The 23,069-nt window shown below is 35.1% G+C and overlaps 1 protein-coding gene across 1 annotated transcript; it reads left to right on the top strand.

Annotated features, from left to right (window-relative positions):
- The first annotated feature begins 261 nt into the window (after positions 1-261).
- LOC121413492 (importin subunit alpha-1-like) lies at positions 262-15,732 on the top strand. Its single transcript, XM_041606313.1, has 14 exons — positions 262-327; positions 4,993-5,174; positions 5,925-6,053; positions 6,852-6,940; positions 7,095-7,190; positions 7,555-7,727; positions 8,181-8,263; positions 8,653-8,847; positions 10,940-11,008; positions 11,481-11,537; positions 12,140-12,316; positions 12,736-12,918; positions 13,505-13,654; positions 14,659-15,732. The coding sequence occupies exons 2-14, from the start codon at positions 5,115-5,117 to the stop codon at positions 14,758-14,760; spliced, it is 1,563 nt and encodes a 520-aa protein (XP_041462247.1). The 5' UTR covers positions 262-327; positions 4,993-5,114; the 3' UTR covers positions 14,761-15,732.
- The last annotated feature ends 7,337 nt before the right edge of the window (positions 15,733-23,069 follow it).

Here is a 23,069-nt window from a genome sequence, read left to right as displayed (position 1 = left end):
CTGAATGGTATCGATCATGATTATCGATATGCAAATTAATTATGCACGAACCTTTAAATTTGAAAATCGGTATGAAAACTTAGTTGGAATTCTATTTCCATACATCAAACTCAATAATATTTACTTTTAAAATATTATGTAGCTATTTTAACGAATAATTCTACAAATATGTAGCTGATTAGTTTGTTCTTAAATAATAAATCTTATGCAAATTTCCCTCATGAATATTGTTATGATGATCAGCCAATGAACAGCTTTCTTTTTCGGCTCTTTAAATACGGCGCATCATTGGAACTTCATTTCAGAGTTCGATATCGGCACGAGCAGGTGAGCCTCTTTGTCTCCTTAAATTTGTTTCATATTTTTACTAAAAAGAAAAGAAAATTGATACGAATTAGTTTGTTTTGAGATTATAGAAACTACTGTAAATAATGTGTTGCTTCATTTTTTTTGTTTTTTTGATGTGAAGTCAATGATTTTGATGATGTTTTCTGGTATAGGGTAGGAATGATCTGTGTGTGTCAGAATTGCAGAAAGAGTGTGACTGTGAGTGTGCAATGCATGTCATGACTGCGCTGACTGAAGACATAGTCGGGCAGAGTCTGAGAAGTGAGAAAGTTTAAGTTCATCTTTATTCATCCATATTGGAAATTTGTTTTGTTAACAACTTAAAGTAAAAAAAAATGCTTTTCAAATATATCAAATAAAACCACTATTCATTACCTACCCAGTTGTGTATCCGGACGGGTTGTGTGTGTCCAGACGATTCAATTTTAGAATGTCATTTGGAAAAATTTACAAGCGAAGTTTCATCAATTATTAGTACAAAATGTTAGGAAATATTATAAAGAACAAAATAGATAATGATTACAAGTACCGTAATGAATTTTTTTTTTTAGTGTAATCCACAGACAAAAAAGAAGGCTTCAAAAAGATAAAGTATCCGGACACCCGACCCCCCATCCTATTATAAGAACAGTGAGTGACAGTGTCACTGTCACTAAAAAAGTGTCAGTGAAACTAGGCCTAAGTAAAAGTTAAATTCTGGATCAAAGTAAAAACCATTTTAGAAGGTCTATTCTCAATCTTGGTATCTGGTACTGTCTGTACTGTAGGAATGGGGGGTTGGGCGTCTGGGCACTTCATATTTTTGAAGCCTTTTTGGCTTTGGATAAGGGGTCTACACAAAAAAAATATGATTATAAATTCAATCGTTATCTTGAGTTTTGCTCTGTAGACTCTAATATTGCTTTAAGTTAAAGGGCAAGTCCATCCCAACAAAAACAAAAAGATGATTTTAATATAAGAAAAATCTAACAAGGATAACAATTAAAAATTCATCAAATCGGATGTAAAAAGAAAGTTATGACATTTTTAAAATTCAAATTTTGCTTGATTTCACACCAGTTATATCCTGGTCGGTATGCAAATGAGGGGACAGATGACATTACCCACTCACTATTTCTTTTGTATTCTGTTACATGACATATGACATGTCTGATTTTCTCCATATAATCCTGTTAAAAACAAAATTTTATTCCTCCCTGAACATGTTGCGTTGCATTAACCCCTTTATTAACTTTGTTTAACATGTGGTTAAAGTCAAGTTTTACATTATTTGCAATTACAATGTATGTAAAAATTGGAATATGCCTATTTGTGTAATTCAGACAAAAAACAAGAGAAATAGTGAGTGATGGACATCATTAACTCATTTGCATGTGCACTATTTGGAGAAAATAAGCAAAACTTTAAAATGTCATTTATAACTTAATATTTTACATCCAATTTTGATATTTTCAGCATAAATTTATGCTTGTTACATTTTCCTCTATTGATCCAAAAATCAAATTAACATTTATCTGGGGCGGACTTGACCTACAACAGCTTCTAAATACTAAAAATTTATAGAACTTTTCCAAATGGCTGTTTTTTTTTAAATCAGTTGTTTTTTTAAATCAGTTGTCTGGACACACATTATTATTATTATTATTATTATTATTTTATTTGGCATTCAAAAGACAAAGAATACAAACAGATCAAAGACAAGATCAATCAAACTTGTACATGATAGAGAAAATAAGACCTGGATGAGAGTTGGAGCGGCTGCCTGGGTATGGAAAAGGCTAACTTAATAGCCATAACCCACAGGTCTTCCTCCCCAAACCTCCCAACCCCATCCAGGTCATAACAGTAATGGTGAAAATAAAAATAAGATATTTACATGTAGAATCGGCAAAATACAATGGTCATTCATGTGACTTTGTCACCTCAAGTCAACCCCCACAATGCCTCCCCAATCACATCATTATGTATCTACAAGCATGAGAATGATAAGCATCAAACATTAAAGCAATCGTAAATTTAAAATTGTAAATAATATTGCATCTACCATGAATAATGGTAGGGTAGATAAGATACCCCCAAAATACGCAGTGCCCTTTTCTCGACATTCGCTTATCTGCGGCTGTCAAATTTTGACAAGGATGTGCATGCCTCACATAAAGGGGTACTGGGACCTGGGTTGAAAATATTTTTAGAATAAATAGAGAAAAAAACACAGCAAAATGCTGAAGATTTCATCAAAATCTTATATGGTTATATTGCATTTTGAATTTTTATTTTGCAAACTGTTAAATGTTGTATGTCATGAATATTAATTAAGTGGGCTGATGTCACATCCCCTGGGGGCGTTTCATCAACATTTTCGTCTGACAAGTTGTCAGATCTGACATCTTTCCTTGATTCTGATTGGCTGAGAAGCACTGTTACTATGGTAACTGTCGGATAAAACAGGACTTGTCAGATAAAACGTCCGACAAGTCCTTTCATGAAACGCTCCCCCGATCCCCACTTTTTTCTTTATTACATGAAATCATTGTTTCATTTTTTGACATGTGTGAATGAGTATGTCTCTCCAAAAATCATGAAATAATTTGCAGCTAAATGAATATCTTAAAGGACAAGTCCACCCCAGCAAAAACTTGATTTGAATAAAAAGAGAAAAATTCAACAAGCATAACACTGAAAATTTCATCAAAATCGGATGTAAAATAAGAAAGTTATGGCATTTTAAAGTTTTGCTTCATTTCACAAAACAGATATATGCACATCTCGGTCGGTATGTAAATGAGGAACTGATGACATCACTCACTCACTATTTCTTTTGTATTTTATTATATGAAATATGAAATATTTTTATTTTCTATTCATTGTCATGTGAAATGAAGTTTCATTCCTCCCTGAACACATGGAATTCCATTATTTTAACATTTTGTGCTTCAATCAAGGAGGTCCTAATCGTCAAATTCGTAAAAATTGAAATATTGTATAATTCAAACATTAAAAAACAAAAGAAATTGTAAGTTACATCGACTCTCATTTGGATGTACATGTAACTGGCTCGTTCATAACTATTTTTTTTAAAATAACCGAAACTTTGAAATGTCGTAACTTTCTTATTTGACATCCGATTTTGATGAAATTTTCAGCATTGTGCTTGTCTGGTTTTTCTCTATTGATCCAAATCAACATTTTTCTGAGGTGGACTTGACCTTTAATGTAGATCAGTTGTCAATCCAAATTTTTTTAGTTCTTAGCTAAAAAATTGAATAAACCTAATTTAATATAAATGAAATATGACATCAGATTGCTCATTGATATTCATGGAGATATGCATAACCGTTTCACCGGAATAATGCAAAATGAATCTTATTTAAGGGGTACTCCAGGCTGAAAAATTATGACTTAAAGAAAGAAAAATGATGAATAAAAGAAAGAAAAATAATGACTTAAAGAAAGAAAAATAAGACAAATCACTGAAAATGTAATCAAAATTAGCCAATCCCAAGGAATAACAATTTTTTTTTTAATATTTAAAAAAAATCAGTTTTAAATGCTGCCTATATCCTTTGTTTTCTGATCACCATTTTAATGACTTTGTTGCTATATTGCTATTCCTCATGCAATGATCACATGATACAAAAGTACATGTAATAGGCCTATTCATGAACATATGATTAGATATGAAAGCATAACTTTCCAATAATAAAGTTTTACTTAAAGGACAAGTCCACCCCAACGAAAACTTGATTTGAATAAAAAGAAAAATCAACAAGCATAACAATTTCATCAAATAAAATTCATCAAAATCGGATGTAAAATAAGAAAGTTATGACATTTTAAAGTTTCGCTTCATTTCACAAAACAGGAAGCATATCTCGGTCGGTATGCAAATGAGGGAACCGATGACATCACTCACTCACTATTTCTTTTGTATTTTATTATATGAAATATTTTGATTTTCTTGTTATTGTCATGTGAAATGAAGTTTCATTCCTCCCTGAACACGTGGAATTCCATTCTTTTAACATTTTGTGCTTCAGCTAGGCAAGGAGGTCCTAATCGTCAAATTTACTGTTTGTGAAATGAAACGAAACTTTAAAATGTCATAACTTTCTTATTTTACATCCGATTTTGATGAAATTTTCAGCATTGTGCTTGTCTGATTTTTCTCTATTGATTCAAATCAACATTTTTCTGAGGTGGACCTGACCTTTAAATGTTTTTCATATTCACGATTGTTCTCAGATGAAATCAATGTTGGGGGAAAAAGATACTATTTCTAAAATTTAATAACAAAGTAGGACAAGTCCACCCCCAATAAGTAGACTTCGATACATGTAGATAAAATGGAACATTTTCAATTGAAATCAAATTGTGTTTAATGAGAAAGATGTCGGGTTTCAACAAATTTTCCATGTTATGCTATTTTATTGACTTTGTTTTTTTTTTTTTTTATTCATTCAACTGCCTTTTAAATAAATTGTGCTATATTTGTACATATTGTAGATCTACATGTACATGATGTATGGTACATTGAAGAGCAGTTTGGCAGGTGACATTGTGTCTGTATTAATCATACAATGTTTGGAAAATGGGTCACATTTTATGGGAAAAAATCTATAATTTTTTTTTCTATTTTTGTTGCAGATAAATTTCAGCTTTGAAAATACCACCAAGCAACTAAGGTCTATTTCCAAACAGAATCCAAGGTCTGAATTCATTCCTGCAATCTTCTTCCTTTACTCGCTGAGCTACATAACTGAAACAACATGCCTGGAATTGAGAATAACAGGCTTAAGGCCTTCAAGAACAAGAACAAGGATACTTCTGTAAGTGAAATGTCATCGTTGACAACTTCAAAGCTTTGAATTACATAATGTTCAAAGTTAAAAGTAGATAATTGGCAGTGTAATAGTGATAGTACAGTTTAATAGTTTCATGGGTTTTTTATATTTGAAATTCTTTGATCAGTAGTTGTAGGAAGTATAATATGGAAAATTAGAATGATATATTTGAGTCACTTTAGTAAAAGTTAGTGCTTAGTATTTGTAAGACATTTGGGGTACAGTATTATTTCAATTCCAAGGAAAATTATACATTTGAAGTTTAGATTGTACACACTGCACTGACTGCAGTGTACTTTCAAAGTTGTTAATTCTGATCTTATTTCAATGAATGGATATTTGGGGAGTCTGCTTGTGAAATCTTGTTTACTTACTGTTGTAAAACTTCCATAAGGTGGTATTCTGATAATTAAACCTAGGTTTAAACCTAGTCTAAACTAGAATTTTAAGTCACACTTTATGGAATACTGGGCTTCATGGTATTCCATATTTGTGGCAAATGAAATTCATTATGATTCATGTATATTTTCATATTCTGCCCATTTCACGACTTGAATAATTATTGGACAACTTTTTGCAGCAGGATAAAAACAATTATCAATTAGTAAATAACTTGACAATGGCATTCCATAAAAGTACAGTCCATTTTAAACCAGGCTTAACAAAACAATGTTTATACCACCCATAGACTTTAAATGAATGTTTGCTCTTACAATGGTATTTTATGATTAATAGGAACTACGAAGAAGGCGTAATGACATGAGTGTTGAGCTACGCAAGGCCAAAAGAGATGAACAGATGCTCAAGAGAAGGAATGTTAACACAGAAGAAGAGCCAGTTAGTCCCTTGCAAGAAAAGAAACAGGTTATTCATTAAGATACTACTTATAAATGATGCATGCAGATTAAGATCTCAGAAGTCAAACTAGTATACAAATAATGCATGCACATGAGTTCATTATGCGATCTATCCTCAATCGAGTTCGTTATGCGATCTATCCTCACTCGAGTTCATTATGCGATCTATCCTCACTCGAGTTGAGGCTCTGTTCAATCAATTGCACAAAGCCATTAGGCTGAGTGTGATGGGTTGAACAGAGCCTCAACGAGATTGGATGGGTCGCATAATGGAAGAATGAAAACATGTATCAGTTGGTTTGTACGACTCTTCTAGATTGTGTTATTTGACAAAATAGAAAGAAAAAAATTCAAAAGCAGATGGAATTAAAATATTATTTTCCTTTCTCTGGCAACTCATTTTTCTCTAACGTTATTTTCCCCATGTATGAAAGCAGTTAATTATTTTCATTCTTTTGTGACACGCTTTGATTAATGAATTTAAATGCGCACAGTCATCCTTGTTAATGTGTTTACTTCGATGCGCCAAACACACACACATACAAATAGAAAATGTATGTACACACACCCATGCTCAGTGTTACACACAGAAGAAGAGAGCTCATCAACCAACGGAAAATAAAAAATGCATTGTCGCTGTGCAATGGAAAATAAAATTTGCATGCAGCACAAAATGGATCAAATATTGAATGGCTTTCAACCAATCTTTGTACGAGCTGTATAATATTGTTTCTTGATTCTGCTGTGTATTGACAAGAGTTCTGTATTGAATTAATCAAATTTTTTATTTAAAAATTACTTCCAGCCCACTGTTCAGATGACCATTCCAGAAATCTGCAAAGCAATTGCTTCAAGTGATTCCACAACACAGTTCAATGCAGTACAAACAGCAAGGTAAACCCACATTTTTTCTCCAATGTTGTGCATACATATATACTATGAATCTTAAGCTCATTTTCTTTTTTTTTATAATAGTTGCAATGTTCTTTGTGTTTTTCATCTCTGTTTGTTTTCATATGGAGTTCATTTATTTACTGTTTGTCAACAGGCGAATGCTGTCTCGTGAACGTCAGCCTCCAATTAATCCAATCATCAAAGCAGGACTAGTGCCTAAATTTGTCAACTTCCTTGGCCACAGTGATAAGTAAGTAATATCATTGCCACTAGGCCATTTAGTCCCTTTCAAATTATGCAAGAATATGTTTATTTTTGCTTATGTTTGTTTTATCACAGCATATATTTTACTCACATTCAAACAAGTTTCATGAAAGTAGGAAAAACATAAATCAACAACAATAAATGTAGCTTGAATGTTACTAGTTTGACAGTGGTTAATATCTTTGTGTATTTTTCATTGAAAGATTTGATTCATTTGATTGACTTGCATTCATTAAAAAGAATTATTTCTTATTTCTGTCTGCATGTGTATAATGTAGGACTTTGTTCATGTATTCTAGTTTGAAAACTCAAAGTTATCACTGACTTATGTTTTTGTTATTGATCTCTAGCCCAACAATGCAATTTGAAGCTGCATGGGCCTTGACCAACATTGCCTCAGGAACCCCAGAGCAAACCAAGGTTGTTGTCAGTGAAGGTGCTATTCCAGCCTTTGTCAAGCTTCTATCATCATCCCATCAGAATGTGTGCGAGCAGGCTGTTTGGGCCCTTGGCAACATTGCTGGTAAGTTGAAAATTTAGCTTAAGTCTGCGTTCTTTTCACTCCTCAATGAAGTGGTGACCCTTGCAAGAAATGTTTTTTTTTTTCTTTTAGTCTGTTCAAGTCAACCCTTTCTTTGATAGTTCAAATATTCTGCTAATTTGAAGTAATTTTTCGGGCCCGAACATGCAGATGCTTTGATTGCATCTTGAAAAGAAGAATTGTAATTTCACCTAATTGGAGCAGATTTCTGTGGTTCTAAGAGATTTAACTTGGGCAGATTCTCTTGTAGTTGTAAACTATAATGAAATGGACAAGAAACTTTAGGTCAGTTTCCAGTGATCTCTGTATACTGCAATTTACTACCACAGGTTTTCCACCAAATTATGTTGTACTATAAAATCTATGGACATAATTGTAGGTCACATAAACAAGAAAATGCAACACGTTATAATTAGTTTTTCTTTTGGACACCAGGTGATGGTCCCGAAATGAGAGATGTAGTGACACGCCATGGTATCCTCCAGCCTCTGTTGGAACTCTATCAACCTTCCACTCCTGTAAGTTTAATGTTATGATTTTTTAAGGTTCAACAGTTTGTAAAAAAAAATATATTGCACATTTTTTGTTGGGGGTTGTGTACTTTAGTCCTTCAAATATTTGTACAGTCGTTCCATTGATAACCAGGCAGAAATTAATACCAAGCAACATGATTTCTGATCTTCCCATTGGATTTTTGTACTGAAAATTAAGACTAAAAAAATAATAAAGATTTAGCAAGACCCTTCTGAAGCAGATGTCTCAAAGCTTTTGTGTTCATAATCGAGAGTTTTTATGAAACATTGTGTATTGCCTCCTTTGGAGTGAAGACCGTGTTTGTTTGTATTGTATTTATTTATGATGTATTTGTAAATTAAATCCTATTCAAAATTCCTTTTTATACTTACAGGTTCCATTCCTGCGTAACGTTACCTGGACATTGTCCAACCTCTGTCGCAACAAGAGTCCACCCCCATGTGATGAGGTGGTGTCTGGTGTTCTCCCTGTACTTCAGTCCCTCATCCACCATTGTGATAAAGAAATTGTTGCAGATGCCTGCTGGGCTCTTTCTTATCTCACAGATGGCAGCAATGATAGAATTGAAGTAAGTGCCATCCTAATTAGGTGGTCTGTCTATGACAGATCACCTATTGATTTCGTCAGAATTTTCTTTATTTCTTTCTTCCTATCTTTATTCATTGTACCTATTTTTTGTCGCCAACTTTTCTCGAAATTGGCTGAATCAATTTTGCTGATTTTTTTGTCATATATAGAATCTATCATAGAGACGGCAAAATAAGCTTTTCAAGGTCATGTGGTCATGATGACGTCATCTACGCGCCATTTTGTAAAATTCTTCATTTGATCATATCTTCATTATCAATTATCAAAAATTAACAATATTTACATGACATTAACTTCATGTCAGGGGTCAAATGCCAATGTCATCAAAGGTCATGTAGAGGTCATGACGCGCGCGTACGCGCGCGTCAAAGGTAAAAAAATCGTCCAAATGACCTATAAAATTTTTTGGGTACGTTTCAGGTCATTTTAAGCATTTCAAAAATTTGCGCGCGCGCACATATGCGCGCGCGTTTCCGCGCGTTACACCTTAACGCAACGCAGAAAAACCGTTTCTTTTAATATCACTGCATTGCTAATAAAATTCTGAGCAATTTGATACCTTGATCAACCTTCTACAACCATTAATAACGAAATTAACACCCGTTAAACTTTGCAGCATGTGTGCGCGCGAGCTCTCACTATAGGCCATATATGGGCAAAAACATGCCTATTGCAAATTCACTGTAGCTCTTTAAATAGTCCGTTGACCCCCAATTTTTTTTTCATATATCGATAGATTATGAGTTGTAAATTTGATTTCATGTCACCATTGTCCCTAAATTATCTCGTGACGTCATCAAATAGGCGCCCAAACTAAAAATTTCATTTATTCAAAAATGACGTCATCAAATTTATGCAAATTTGGCTGTAACTTCTCGAATATAAATCATTTTTCGCCCAGATTTCGATATGTTGTAGTTTAGAAGGTACTCTTTCTCCTCAGTTACATGAATATTCGTTTTGAGGAACGCATCATTGCGTAAAACAGCGATGAAAAGAGGCATGTCATTTTTCCTCATTTTGCGTGTAATCTCTATGGGACATGACTTTTTCCCAAAACTAGATTCGACATTCCTCTATTTCGTGAGCCATATCTCCATTTTTTCTTGTCAGCTTTCCTTGAGCTTTTAACATGTTGTAGCTGAGATTCTGGGCTATCGGAAGTGTGCCCTTCATTTTTGGATCAGATGCCGGGATCATGCCCGTATTTCACTTGCAAAATTGGAATTGTAATTTTCAAAATTGCTTACGTGTAATCTCTATGGGGAATATCGTGGCTCAATGGATAACGCATTTGACTTGCTTTCTCGAGGGCGGAGGTTCGATTCCTGGGGTAGAAAAGATGATTTTTTTTTCATTTTTTTTTTCTTTTTGCCACCTCTTACATGATCCTTTATGATAATTAAAAGGTATGAAAGTTAAAATTTAGCAAGATAAAACAGATTATAATTGTTTTTTTCATATCACATGTATTTTGTGTGTAATCTCTATGGGACATGACTTTTTCTCAAAACTAGATTCGACATTCCTCTATTTCGTGAGCCATATCTCCATTTCTTCTTGTCAGTTTTGCCGGAGCTTTTAATATGTTATAGCTGAGATTTTGGGCTTTCGGTAATGTGCCCTTCACTTTTTGATCAGATGCCGGGATCATGCCCGTTTTTCACTTGCAATATTGGAATTGTAATTCTCAAAATTGCTTACGTGTAAAGTCTATGGGAAACATTAATAATCACATTGAGCAATGGTCAAAATTTATTCTTAGGATGTCTAGAATCAAGATTATCAATCATATCTAAATTATTCATTTTATACACTAGCCGACTCTGAATGAAAAATCATGACAGACCACCTAATTCGTCCGCATGACGAATTAAATTCTAGTTTTTTTTTTGTAATTTCACCATTCCTTTTATGAACTGCTCATATATTTAGAAAGACAGAATAATCTTCCAAGTATCGCATCGCACTTTGATTCCTTATGCAATATAGTAGCCAAATGTGAGCTTATGTTAAAATTATGCAAGTTGCACAAATACTGAGTTTGATTTTTGTCTCTCATTTCCCTACAGCTTGTCATCAAGGCTGGTGTTGTGCCTAGAGTTGTTGAACTTCTGAGGAGCAATGAAATCTCAGTAATAGTGAGTATTCTTCTTAGAGTCTTCCTAGTGATTTGGTGCCCGTTGCAGAAAGAGTTGCAATCAAATACAACTAAAAAAATCTTGCTAAACTTGATTTGCAGCCAGTGAAGCACCTGCATTTGACACAAAGTTTACGTTTAAACGCAACCCTTTCTGCAACAGGCCCCCGGTTCTTTTTTTTTTAACCAGGATGATTAATTTTTCATGTATAGCATGTTAATGTACATTTTGGTTTCCAAAGTCTTATAAATTGTATAATTGTATTCTCGAGACTGTTTCCTTGAGCCCTGAGAACACTATATTTAGACTTGCACCATGTAGTGTTATACAATTTTATTGATATTTTTAAGTAATATCACTACTTAGTAGTATCACTAGTGTAACTTCCTAGACTTCAGGTAGATTTCAGCCTTGTTTGTGCTAGTGTATCTTTCATTTTCATGCCCTTTTTTTCTCAATTTCTCCGTTGTAGACGCCTTCTCTAAGGACAATAGGAAACATTGTTACAGGAACTGATGAACAAACACAGGTAAGACTGTAGCCATGGTCCAGTATGACACAGAAAAACAAATGTCAGTGTAGAATAGATTTGTGTGTAAATGTTGGAAAAACAGCAGTTGTGTTTGATTCAATTTTTTTATTGTTTTAGTCATTAGATTATTGACTTTAGAGTATTGACTTTAGTTGTTTAAAATCTAGGTAATGCAATTTGTCAAAGTTAACCCTATCTAGCCTGGGGTATTTTTGGAGATCATATTGCCAAGGGGGAGGGGCTCATAGCCCCCCCCCCCAAAAAAAAAAAAAGTTGTGCAAGACTTGTTGGTAAAAAGTCAGCGAGCAAGAAGGTAAAAACAATTTGTGTGGCGAAAAACATTGCGCAAATCATTGAGGGGGGCCTCCAAGCCCCCCCCCCCCCCCCGGCCTAGATAGGGTTAATGTCTGTTATTGTTGATTACAGAATTTATTTAATCACATGTATGTAATTTTTTGGTGTAGTGGCTTGTACCCAATATCTTTGGCATTCTCATTTATTTCACTTTTTGTGCCGCACTAGCTCTTAGATTCATAATATTGTTCACTCTCCAAGTGATGAGAATAAATAATGCATTTTCTTCATTCATATCTTGGCAGACTGTAATTGATTGTCAAAGCTTGCCAGTGTTTGTCAGCCTCCTACAACATCCCAAGCAGAACATCCAGAAAGAAGCTTGCTGGACCATTAGTAACATCACCGCAGGCAATGTACAGCAGATTGAGTCTATCGTCAATGCTGGGCTCCTTCCCCCACTTGTTGGTGTTTTAGAAAAGGTAAATCTAGCATTGGATTTCCAAACAACTGCATAATTATTTAGTTTACACCAATAACTGGCAGACAGCTAAATGGTTATTTGGGGGGAAGTTCAGAGTTTAATGGATTGTACAATACAGTCGAGTCTGCTTGAATAAACTATTAACTAAGTCTGACTGGTAAGCAAATGTCTTTTAATAAGTCAATTTCTCCCAAGTCAAACAAATTTTATGTGTGATTTGAGCTGATTCACTTGGACTTTCTATGACATTACAGTATCTAAATTATTTTATAGATATTGCTTTAGGTATTTGCCATCCAAAATAGAGTATGTTTTTTATTGGTATATTGTGGGGTCAAGGACCTTGGAGTGTCTGTCCAATGGAAGGGGAATGTTGCATCATTTGCTTTTACCTTCTTTCAACCTCTTTTTCCAAAGGGTGAATACAAGAGCCAGAAGGAAGCATGTTGGGCAGTGACCAACCTGACCTCAGGAGGGTCAGTAGAACAGATTGTACAGATGGTCCAAGCTGGTTGCATCAAACCACTCTGTGATCTTCTAAATGTCAAGGAGGCAAGGATCATCCAAGTCATTCTAGATGCCCTAAAAAATATCCTCTCTGTAAGTATTCGTAGCTTCACATTCCTGCAGAGATAATTGCCGGCCCGCCCAATTCCACAGTAAGGCTCCAGAAAAATGGCCCGACTCATGCCCTACTATCATCACCTTCTTCAGAAAGAAGAAATACTCCTGGGGTATTTCAAAGCTTGGTATTACCGTGGGGGGCCACTATGGCTCCCCCCCCCCCTCCCGAGATCTTGGCCATGGGTCGCCCGATTGCCTCAAAATTTTGCACAAGGGTCAAGAATTACTTAATCTACAAAGTCGTATAGCTAAATTTACAAAAGTCCTTGTATTTTTTTATTAATTTATGCAAGAAATCATAGATGTTATTTCTCACTAAATAAAGCCTCGGGAATAGCATTTTTTTATACAAATGTCTTTCATAACTATCTCATCAGTTCCTGAAAGAAAAGGATAGGTTGTGGTAATTATTTCTTATATTCGACAGGGGGGGAAGCATAATGCCCCCCCCCCTGGAGTATTAAGGTTAACCAAATAGGTAATTTGTCACCACAAAGCAAAGGTAGAAGTGACTGAGCCCTGTTTTAAAATTTGTTTGCATCATTGATTTTTTTTTATGTAGGCTGCTGACAAGCTTAAACAGCTTGACATTGTCTGCGAAATGATTGAGGAAGCCGAGGGCCTGGATAAAATTGAAGCACTTCAACAGCATGAGAATGAGAATGTCTATGAGATGTCACTTGAGATCATCGAAAAGTACTACTCACCACAGGTACGTGTATTGGGTTATATTATTTGCAGTGCTTGTGCAATCAGCAATGCTTTGGCTGCATTCATGAGACTTTCGATTAATACAAGTAGACAACCTTCATTATAGTGCCACCTAATCTGTAAACATGCAATGGCTCCCCCCCCACACACACCATTGATATTTTGCTTTTAAACTTATTGGCCCGTATTCTGAAGTCAGGTTTAACTTAGACCATGGTCTAAGTCTCGTGCTAAAATTATGAGAAGCCAAAAGGGTAAAAAATTTAATTAAGTTGTATGTCTCTTATGTTAACTATGCTCTTTCCTGATTCAATGATGATGAAGACAATCTATTTGTACTTCCTAGACAATTATGAATGATTTGAGAGCCAAATGAGCTGAAATATGATACCTCTACTGTCAGTGATTTATGTAACAGTTGGCTATCTACATGCATACTTAAACCACAACTTTAAACCTGAGTTTAAGTTAAACCCGACTTCAGAATACGGCCATTGTGTATTTGTATGTTTAACAAATCCAAAGAATCATCAATAATTACACAACTATGAAAAGTAAAAGAACATTACAAAGAAAGAGAAAACAAATAGAAATAAAAAATAAGCAACTAAAGACAAAGTATTAAAATTTAAATATGTAAACAGAGCACAATTAATCAATCTGGAAATAATGAGAATATAGAATGGGAAACACCCAATAAAGGCAAGACAGCAAGTTGGTCAGTTGATTTCATCAAAACTTACCCTGGCGACTGTTATCTTGATTATCACACCACTAGAAACCTGCATTCAAATAAGACTTGAAATTATAATGTCTTAACTTTCCTTATACATTGTTTGGCAGATTACAGATCACTTTTATTGCATATTCCATTGAGAAACATATTGGGGAAGGGAGGGGGGGTAACCAAATCCTTTGTGAAAATTGATAAAAGGTTGGGGGTTTTTGTATTTTTCATCCTCATAAGAAAATATCTCATTACAAGTTGTTTTTTTTCATTTACAGGAAGAGGAAGACGTGACAGTTGCCCCATCAACAACCAACAGTGGAACATTTGAATTCTCAGCTCAGCAAGCCACGGCTCCACAGGATGGTTTTGCATTTTAAACCGAATCTGTCTTAATGCTTCCCTGTCAAAGAAGTGTGTTTTCAGATGGTGTTGAATAATATTCCATCTTGTTCAGAGATATAACATTTTGTGGATGTATTTGTCTATTGTGTATAAATATGTGGAAGCATGTTGGTGCAGTCAGTTTTCGTGCTATGTCTCCTTGCAGTTCCAAAAACGTTTTCAATTCTATGCATGTGGCGAAGGGAGTTGTAAATATGAGGTCATCTCCAATTTGTGTGCAAAGTCACACCTTGTATCTTGTCTTGATCGGATCAGATTTTGGAGATTTAATATCTTAATTGTGATTTCATTGCTTGGTTGAGGATTGCTAATGTGAAGCAACATGCCATATTGATTCTCAGTTTGTAATAGTATTTGGTCTTTTAGGCATTTGTATAAAATGTTGTATGTGGCACATATGACAAAGTATTGACTGCTTGAATTATTCTCAGAGTATATTTCGAAAGTGCATTTGGATTGCATATGTTTATAGAATTCCTTCTTCGGTGAAGAGGTGTAAATAGATAGTAAATGGTTGAGCACAGAATAATAAACTTTAGCAAAACAATCCTGCCATCAATAATCATTCAAACATGACAATCTAATATGATAGAGTTTATCAGGCTGATGAGATGACCTAGAATTTGTGAAGTTGTGTCTAGTCGGTATTACGCGATCTTGAAAAAATAGATGGATGCTGCATATGATGCAAGTATATGTGTATGTGTAACATTCATTTGGTGCCTTTTTTCAGTTGTATGAAAATCTTGTTACAAATTATTTTTTGTGTTGCATTTATTTCCAACATGATCATTGATATGAAAGCTCATACTTAACTGACATTCCAAATTTTGTTCTTACAGGATAAAGACTGAAATCTTTTACATTTTTGTTTTCTATAAACTATGATCAGCTAACACAATTTTTCTCTCCACAGGTTTTTGTACACTTGTATATACAAAACATTATTTTGTACAAAAGAGCAATATTTATGAATTCTGACAGTCAGAACTTGAAAACAAAACTCATTCACTTGCAGACTAGCAAGAGCAATAAACCACTTCATAATTTCTAAAGAATTTGTGTGTTTATCATTTATTTGGTTGTTTTGTTATGTCATAGGCTAGAGATGGAAAATCTGCACATTAAACATAAAACCTAACCTCTAAAACTAAAACCTTAATCCTTATCGTTACATTGTAATGAACCAAAAACTCTATTTCAATCCTATCTCTAATTCATATTCCCTCTGAGATACAAGACCAGAGCTAATGTCGCACAGAGGCATTGATCCTGGGGGGAGGGGGGGGCAATCGCCCCACCAATGAAAATATTGGGGGGCAAGCATATTGTTTTGCCCCCCCCCCCCATAATTCTGCATATACAAAAATAAGATTGTAATGTTACACTTAAATCAACAAGCGAGATACACAAGTCGTTCTTTATTTAAAATTGTGCCAAAAATGTCCGCTTTTCAGATTGGAATATAAAAAATTTTAGCTCGCGCTCGCATCATTTCTGTAGCAAAAACCCATACTTTTCATGATAAATAGGTAGATAAAGATAGATAGATAAATGGTTTATTAATAAAAATCAAGACATCATCGCGGCTAAGACCGAATTGCGATGTATTCACAAGGCAATAAAGACACAAAAAATATTCAAATAATTACGCAGGTAATTACAAAATAAATAATACAGATAAGGTATGGTATTGTGGAATTTTGGAAAGGTAAGAGAGAGATGGGAAGGAGGAGATGCAGATAGAGAGAGAGGGGGGTGGATAGGGATAGAGACAGGGGAGTGGAGCAGAAAGTCAGGTACAAACATGAAGTGTACGTAAGAATAATCAAAGAAGAATTCGAAAGTAAAATATTATCCTAACACATTGGTATAGTGGTCCATTATCATTTACCGAATTGTACATTAAGAAAAAAGCAGTAGTATTTACAATTGCAACATTTCGAAGAAAGAGAGGAAGAGGCATAGATAAAAAAGAGAGGGAGAAATATGGATAGAGAAAGACAAACAACAGGAAGAAAAGAGTTGCAAGGAAGGGAAAGGAATACAACATACAGATCATACGATTCCATCATTTAGTAAGAATATTGGAATAAAAAGTGTCAAATTTAAGAGTTATGGATTTATATCCGCACATGTAATGTATATATGCGGAAGAAAAATTACCTTTAAAAACTTTCAATTCAATAGTGCAATACAATAATAGGTGAATAGAATGTGCCGTTTTCAGTTCCAAACCTAAAAAAACTCCTGCTTAAATTTGCAATAATCTTTTGTTGGATATACATCTTATTCTTCATTAAAAATGTCCATTAAGCTGTCATTTTTTTTCAGATCGAATTATCAAAATTTTCAGCTCGCGCTTCGCACTCGCATCTATATACCCATCTTAATCATTGGTACCAAAAATGCTTAGAATATCAAGGTTTCAGGTCAATATAAAAAAAATTCAGCTTGCTCTCGGCACTTGACATTATCTGTGTAGTGATACATGTATCCTCATGAGTTACTACAAGCAGTCCTTTTCCTGTTTTCAGGTCATTATACTAAGAAATTTCAGTTCACGCTCGCATTCATTTGTTGGTGAGATATGTGTCTCTTTCTCATAAGTCAGGCCTATGTGTGTGTGTGTGAGTTTGTTTTGTGTGATCGAGCGCCTTTGGAAAGTTGATTCATGGTTTTGCCCCCCCCCCCCCCATCTGAAAAATGGATCGACACAGCTGATGTCGCATGAGCAAATGTCACCTTGTAATTATTCTAAATATTGAGCAAGGCAAAAATATCTGTTTTGGTTTCGACGTTCATCAATTTTGTCTTGGTCACACTTTATGTTACTCGAAAAGGAGATGCGACAATTGATTCGGTCTTTATTTCATCAAAGATATAGGTTAGGGTGCTATATGGTTTTATGTTGGGATAGGGCAGTGTTCAATCCAGTGTTGAATTTGGTCATTCTGTTAGTGTGTGGAATTTACAGCAGAACAAATCGCTGGAGCAAATGTCAAGGAACTTTCAGAAGACCCAATTCTACTAGCAAGGTGTACATTATGAGAGAGAGTTGATATGAGACAAATATAGCTTTTCACGGTCATTATACGTACATGTATATTGCAATGTGGACTAATGTAAAAGAATTCACTCTTTGGTACAGGAACCTTCCCAACAGCAAGTGTAAACAAATCTCGCTTGCACGCTATAGAAATATTCACTACATTTGAGTTGGTTGTACCACCTCATTGTATTCCCAGAACAATGAAGTGCTCCTTAAAGGTCAAGTCCACCTCAGAAAAATGTTGATTTGAATCAATAGAGAAAAATCAGACAAGCACAATGCTGAAAATTTCATCAAAATCGGATGTAAAATAAGAAAGTTATGACATTTCAAAGTTTCGTTTATTTTCAACAAAATAGTTATATGAACGAGCCAGTTGAGAGTCGATGATGTCACTCACTATTTCTTTTGTTCTTTATTGTTTGAATTATACAATATTTCAATTTTTACGAATTTGACGATTAGGACCTCCTTGCCTGAAACACAAAATGTTAAAATAATGGAATTCCACGTGTTCAGGGAGGAATGAAACTTCATTTCACATGACAATGACGAGAAAATAAAAATACTTCATATTTCATATAATAAAATACAAAAGAAATAGTGAGTGGGTGATGTCATCAACTCACTCATTTGGATGTAACTGGCTCGTTCATATAACAATTTTTTTTAAATAAGCGAAACTTTAAAATGCCATAACTTTCTTATTTTACATCCGATTTTGATGAAATTTTCAGTGTTATACTTGTTGAATTTTTCTCTTTTTATTCAAATCAAGTTTTTGTTGGGATGCATGGACTTGTCCTAATCTCATGAAAACCAAAAACATGGGAGTTATTAAAGCCTGTGTACAGCTTTGGTAAAGGGTCAATAATGTGATTGATAATCGAATATCATCTAATATGACAGTCTTACTGGAGCGTAGAGACCGTTATATATTTTTCCAACTGCACTTCTCTGAGAAAATTTCAAATATTCAAATCTTGGATATATAGCGCCCTCTCTCGGCGATGCTTGTTTTAAATTTAAAAAATGGGCATTCAAGCACTTATCTTATAAATTTAGTGATTAGATATCGAAAAGTTACAAAGAACATATCTTGAAAGTTTCAGCCCATTCCATGATTTGGAATAGGATTTAATTGAAATACAAAAACACACAGATATTTCAATTTGATCGGGTGACCCGATCAAGTTAAATTTCCATGTAAAATCGCAAAATTTATCCTGTAAAACACATTTTCATTTCATATAATAATAATAATAGGTCCATTTATATAGCGCAGCTACTATGTGCATGTACTCTACTGCGCTTTGATAATTGATATCATATTATTACCCCGGCTGTAGCTGAGCCGCCATATTAATAGGCGCTAAAGCGTTCAAGGAAAAATCCTACCGGGTACCCATTCACCTCACCTGGGTCGAGTGCAGCAAAATGTGGATAAATTTCTTGCTGAAGGAAATTAAGCCATGGCTGGGATTCGAACCCACGACCCTCTGTTTCAAAGTCCTCCACGTCATAACTGTTATAGTGCCTATCCATTCATATTAGCTAGCAATGAATTGGAATAGTGATAGGTGCATTTTGGTGGATTTACCAAAACTATACACAAGCTTTAAGTAGCAATCTGGCATGCAAAGGAGTATTCACTTTGGTTGGATGGTTTTCAGACGTCAAATTAGGAAATTTCCAGTATACTGACTGGGAATCTGGGAACAAGTCAAATAGCTTATCTTTGTGTTACGGGGCCTTTGATGTTAAAAATTTCTGTAATTCACAAATGATATAGGTTGGATTGTGCCGTTTAGTAAATGTAGATGATGTAAATGAAAACTAAATAGAATTGAGGATGTTCAGAGATGAGAGAAAAATGAAGAGATTTCTTTAAGAAGTTTCATGGCATATCCTCTCTTTTTCCTTCCTCTCACTTTACTATTCCTTTCGTTTTGGATAGGGTTAAAAGTTACTTTGTAAAGGATGAGTTACTAGTATATGAATAAGACTAGAGTTTCATCTAACAATCCAGTTTTTCAACTGCTAAAATTCAAAGTTGGCGCCTTGCACCCTCAAGCTTGAGGAGTATTACGTCAGCAAGACTTGGAATCGGAATGAATAGTGACATGCCATTTGACAGATTTTTATACCATAAGGAAAGAAATGCTAATTCTATTTTCACATTTACTTAGCTGTGGCAGCAATCCTTTCTATTAAATAAAATTTAATTCCAACAAGTAAAAATAAATACAAAAAGCAACCATTAATATTTTTGTACAATTTATTTACAAAACAAATATTACAAATTCTTCCATTTATATTTTAGCAGGTACAAAACAACTTGATTAACATGATCTTGAAACACATCTTGAATTTCTATGATACATGTAGTAGGTGCAATGTTTTCTTCAAAACTGGAAATGATGGTACCTCATATGGTTTATTTCCAAGTGGTCTAATGCCATTTTGTTATTGAGGCGCTAGCACCACAATTGAGGTTTTAAGAGATGCAGTGTGAAATGAAACTGGGCTAAGGAAAAGTGGGGCTAAGCATTGCCAATCACAGAAGTCGAAATTGCACGATAACCACGCTCTGTGTGGCAAAATCATCAATATTCATGAGCTGGGCATTAACCCTGGCCAAGCAATAAGTATGGGGTTATGAAAGACTGTGTGAAACCAAAAAAGATAGTATGGGGTTAAGGAAATGCGGTGTGAAAAGCATATTGGGTGATCCCTTAAGAGCAGGGGTTCTCAAACTACGGCCCGCGGAGCTTCTCAATCCACCCGCGAGACTCTGCTGGGTTTTTAAAAATCACTTGTAAGTCACAATATGAAACATAGCTCAATATTACCCTTTTTACACAGGGTTTTCTTAGCCCCGGACTATCGCTAACCCCGTACTATCCTTCACCCCGTACTATTTTTTTTCCCCTTTTCACACAATTGTTATTGCTAGCCCCGGATAAGGAATACTTGCTTTTCACACACGAAACTCGCTAACCCCGGACTAGTGGTAGCTCATGCTTTAAATACATTTGTCGATCATTCGTAGTACAAGTACTTCACTTTTTATACACACTAACATTGCTTAACCCGTACTATAGGTGGGGCTAAATTGCCATTTAGCCCCACCTACAGGGTTAAGGTTAGCCCACTTTCGTTTCACACTAGCGATCTTAACCCCGTACTATCGCTCTTAGCACCGCAATTGCTGGGATAACCCTGCTTTTTGCAGGGCCAAATAATCCCATACGAAAGGTGGGGTTAGCCCACTTTGCAAAATGCTGTGTAAAAAGAAAGTGGGCTAAGCTTAACCCCGTACTATAGGTGGGGCTAAATGGCAATTTAGCCCCACCTATAGTACGGGGTTAAGAAAATTTTAGCATGTGTAAAAAGGGTAAGAGATTACATTTTGTATCTATGTAGCCCTAACCGGAATTTTCAATCCCTTTTAAATCACAATATGAAACATAGCTCAATATGATTACATTGTGTATCCATGTAGACCTAACCGTAATGGCAGTCAAATTAAATCTGACTTTTAAACAAAGTTTAGTGGAGTCTTTTCTATCTGTTCGATCTACTTTCTTATTAGATGACCAGCGCTGTTCTCACCATGTTGGGATCTACATACAGGTGCAAAAGCGCATTTTCTACAATGAACATTTTTAAGAACCAACTCATACCGAAGTACCTTAACAGGGGCCGTGAAATGGTTTCCAAAAGGTGGGGGGGCTGGCCATGCAAAAAAATCATAATCATGTAGTATGTTTTAGGTTTTGTACATGGTTTTTCAAAAACACGGCCCCTGCTTGACCAGTGAACATTTGCACCAGTGCATTCGTCTGGCAATTACACCATTTGTGCCAAGGTTGAAGCAACTTGTTGCTGACAGACACTGTCACTTTTCCCATATTGAAAATGACTACGAGACTGACACCCTTATTAGAGTCTACAACAGACATGCTCTATTTTTCAGTCAACTTAGACTGCAAAAAATATTGATACTTCAAGACATTATCTGTCTCCCCAATACCAGGTATGTATAGGTACAATCTAGATTCCTTTTAACAAAGTACTACAATTTTATTATCATTAATATTGACTCTCGCTGTATTTTGAAATCTTTTCTAATTTTGCCTGCGCTCCATACGAAACCGTTATAAATTTTTTGCATTAAATGCTCCCAAAATAAGGGCCGGATTGCACAAGAGACCATCTAGGTCCCCGACCGCAAGGGTCTTTGCGCTTTGGCCCTTTCAGGTTTACTTGGAGTCTCATCTGGCCCTTAAAAGAAAAAGTTTGAGAACCCCTGCTTTAGAAGATATAAACACAAATTGCTATAGAGAAGTCCCATTGACTGACAATCACCACATACATCATCATGTATGTCCACGGATCTCAAAGGCATTGCTTTCACTATAGAAAAAGCAGTTTTCGCACAGCGGCTCAAAATTAATCCTTCAATGCAGCAAATGCAGTGAAAATGCAAGTCAATCGACAATGAAATCTTTGTCAAGTGTCGGTGAATTGGAAAAGCAGTTTCGTCCAATGTTTTTGAGCTGATGGAAAATGGCAAATATGATGTTTGTCCAAGGTCAGACGAAACATCTCTCTCAATTCACTGACCCTCAGCAAAGACTTCATTGTGATTTGAGTTACATTTTCAATGCATTTGCTAGGCTGTAGGATTCATTCTGCGCCACTGTGCAAAAACTCTCTAATATCTGAAAGGCTTGGTCTATATAGTATCTGAAATACAGTCTTTCACCATATTTTAAAAGGAATATGTTCAAATATAGCTAGTGTTTTTCATAAGAGAGCCATCTTTTTTTATATAAGCCTCGGTCGCCAGTGTCTTTTGTGAAATTTACATGTAGAAACTTCCTATGGCAAATAGCCTGATATATCTGCATGCCATGGATAAGACCCTTCCTAAATCAATTTTCACATACATGTATATAATCATATACATACATGTATCTGAAAGGTTATGTCTTTTACCACAGAACATATTTTGAATGCAACATCTTCCAATGTTAATGTTTATATGATTGTTTTCTGTATATGAGCCACCTTTTGTTGATGTGCCTCTGTCGATGCTGGTCTCTCGTGTGATTCAGACACTTCCACTGGTCCCTGCCATGATATCCACATCCAACATAAAAGGCCTATTCTTCTGACGATACATAATCACCTATGTACACGTATCTGAATGGTGCTGTCTTTTCT

Source organism: Lytechinus variegatus, chromosome 4 (assembly GCF_018143015.1).
Source record: "Lytechinus variegatus isolate NC3 chromosome 4, Lvar_3.0, whole genome shotgun sequence".
Lineage (NCBI taxonomy): Eukaryota > Metazoa > Echinodermata > Echinoidea > Temnopleuroida > Toxopneustidae > Lytechinus > Lytechinus variegatus.
The sequence above is the reverse complement of the archived record's forward strand: the minus strand, read 5'-3'. Positions and strand labels throughout refer to the sequence as shown.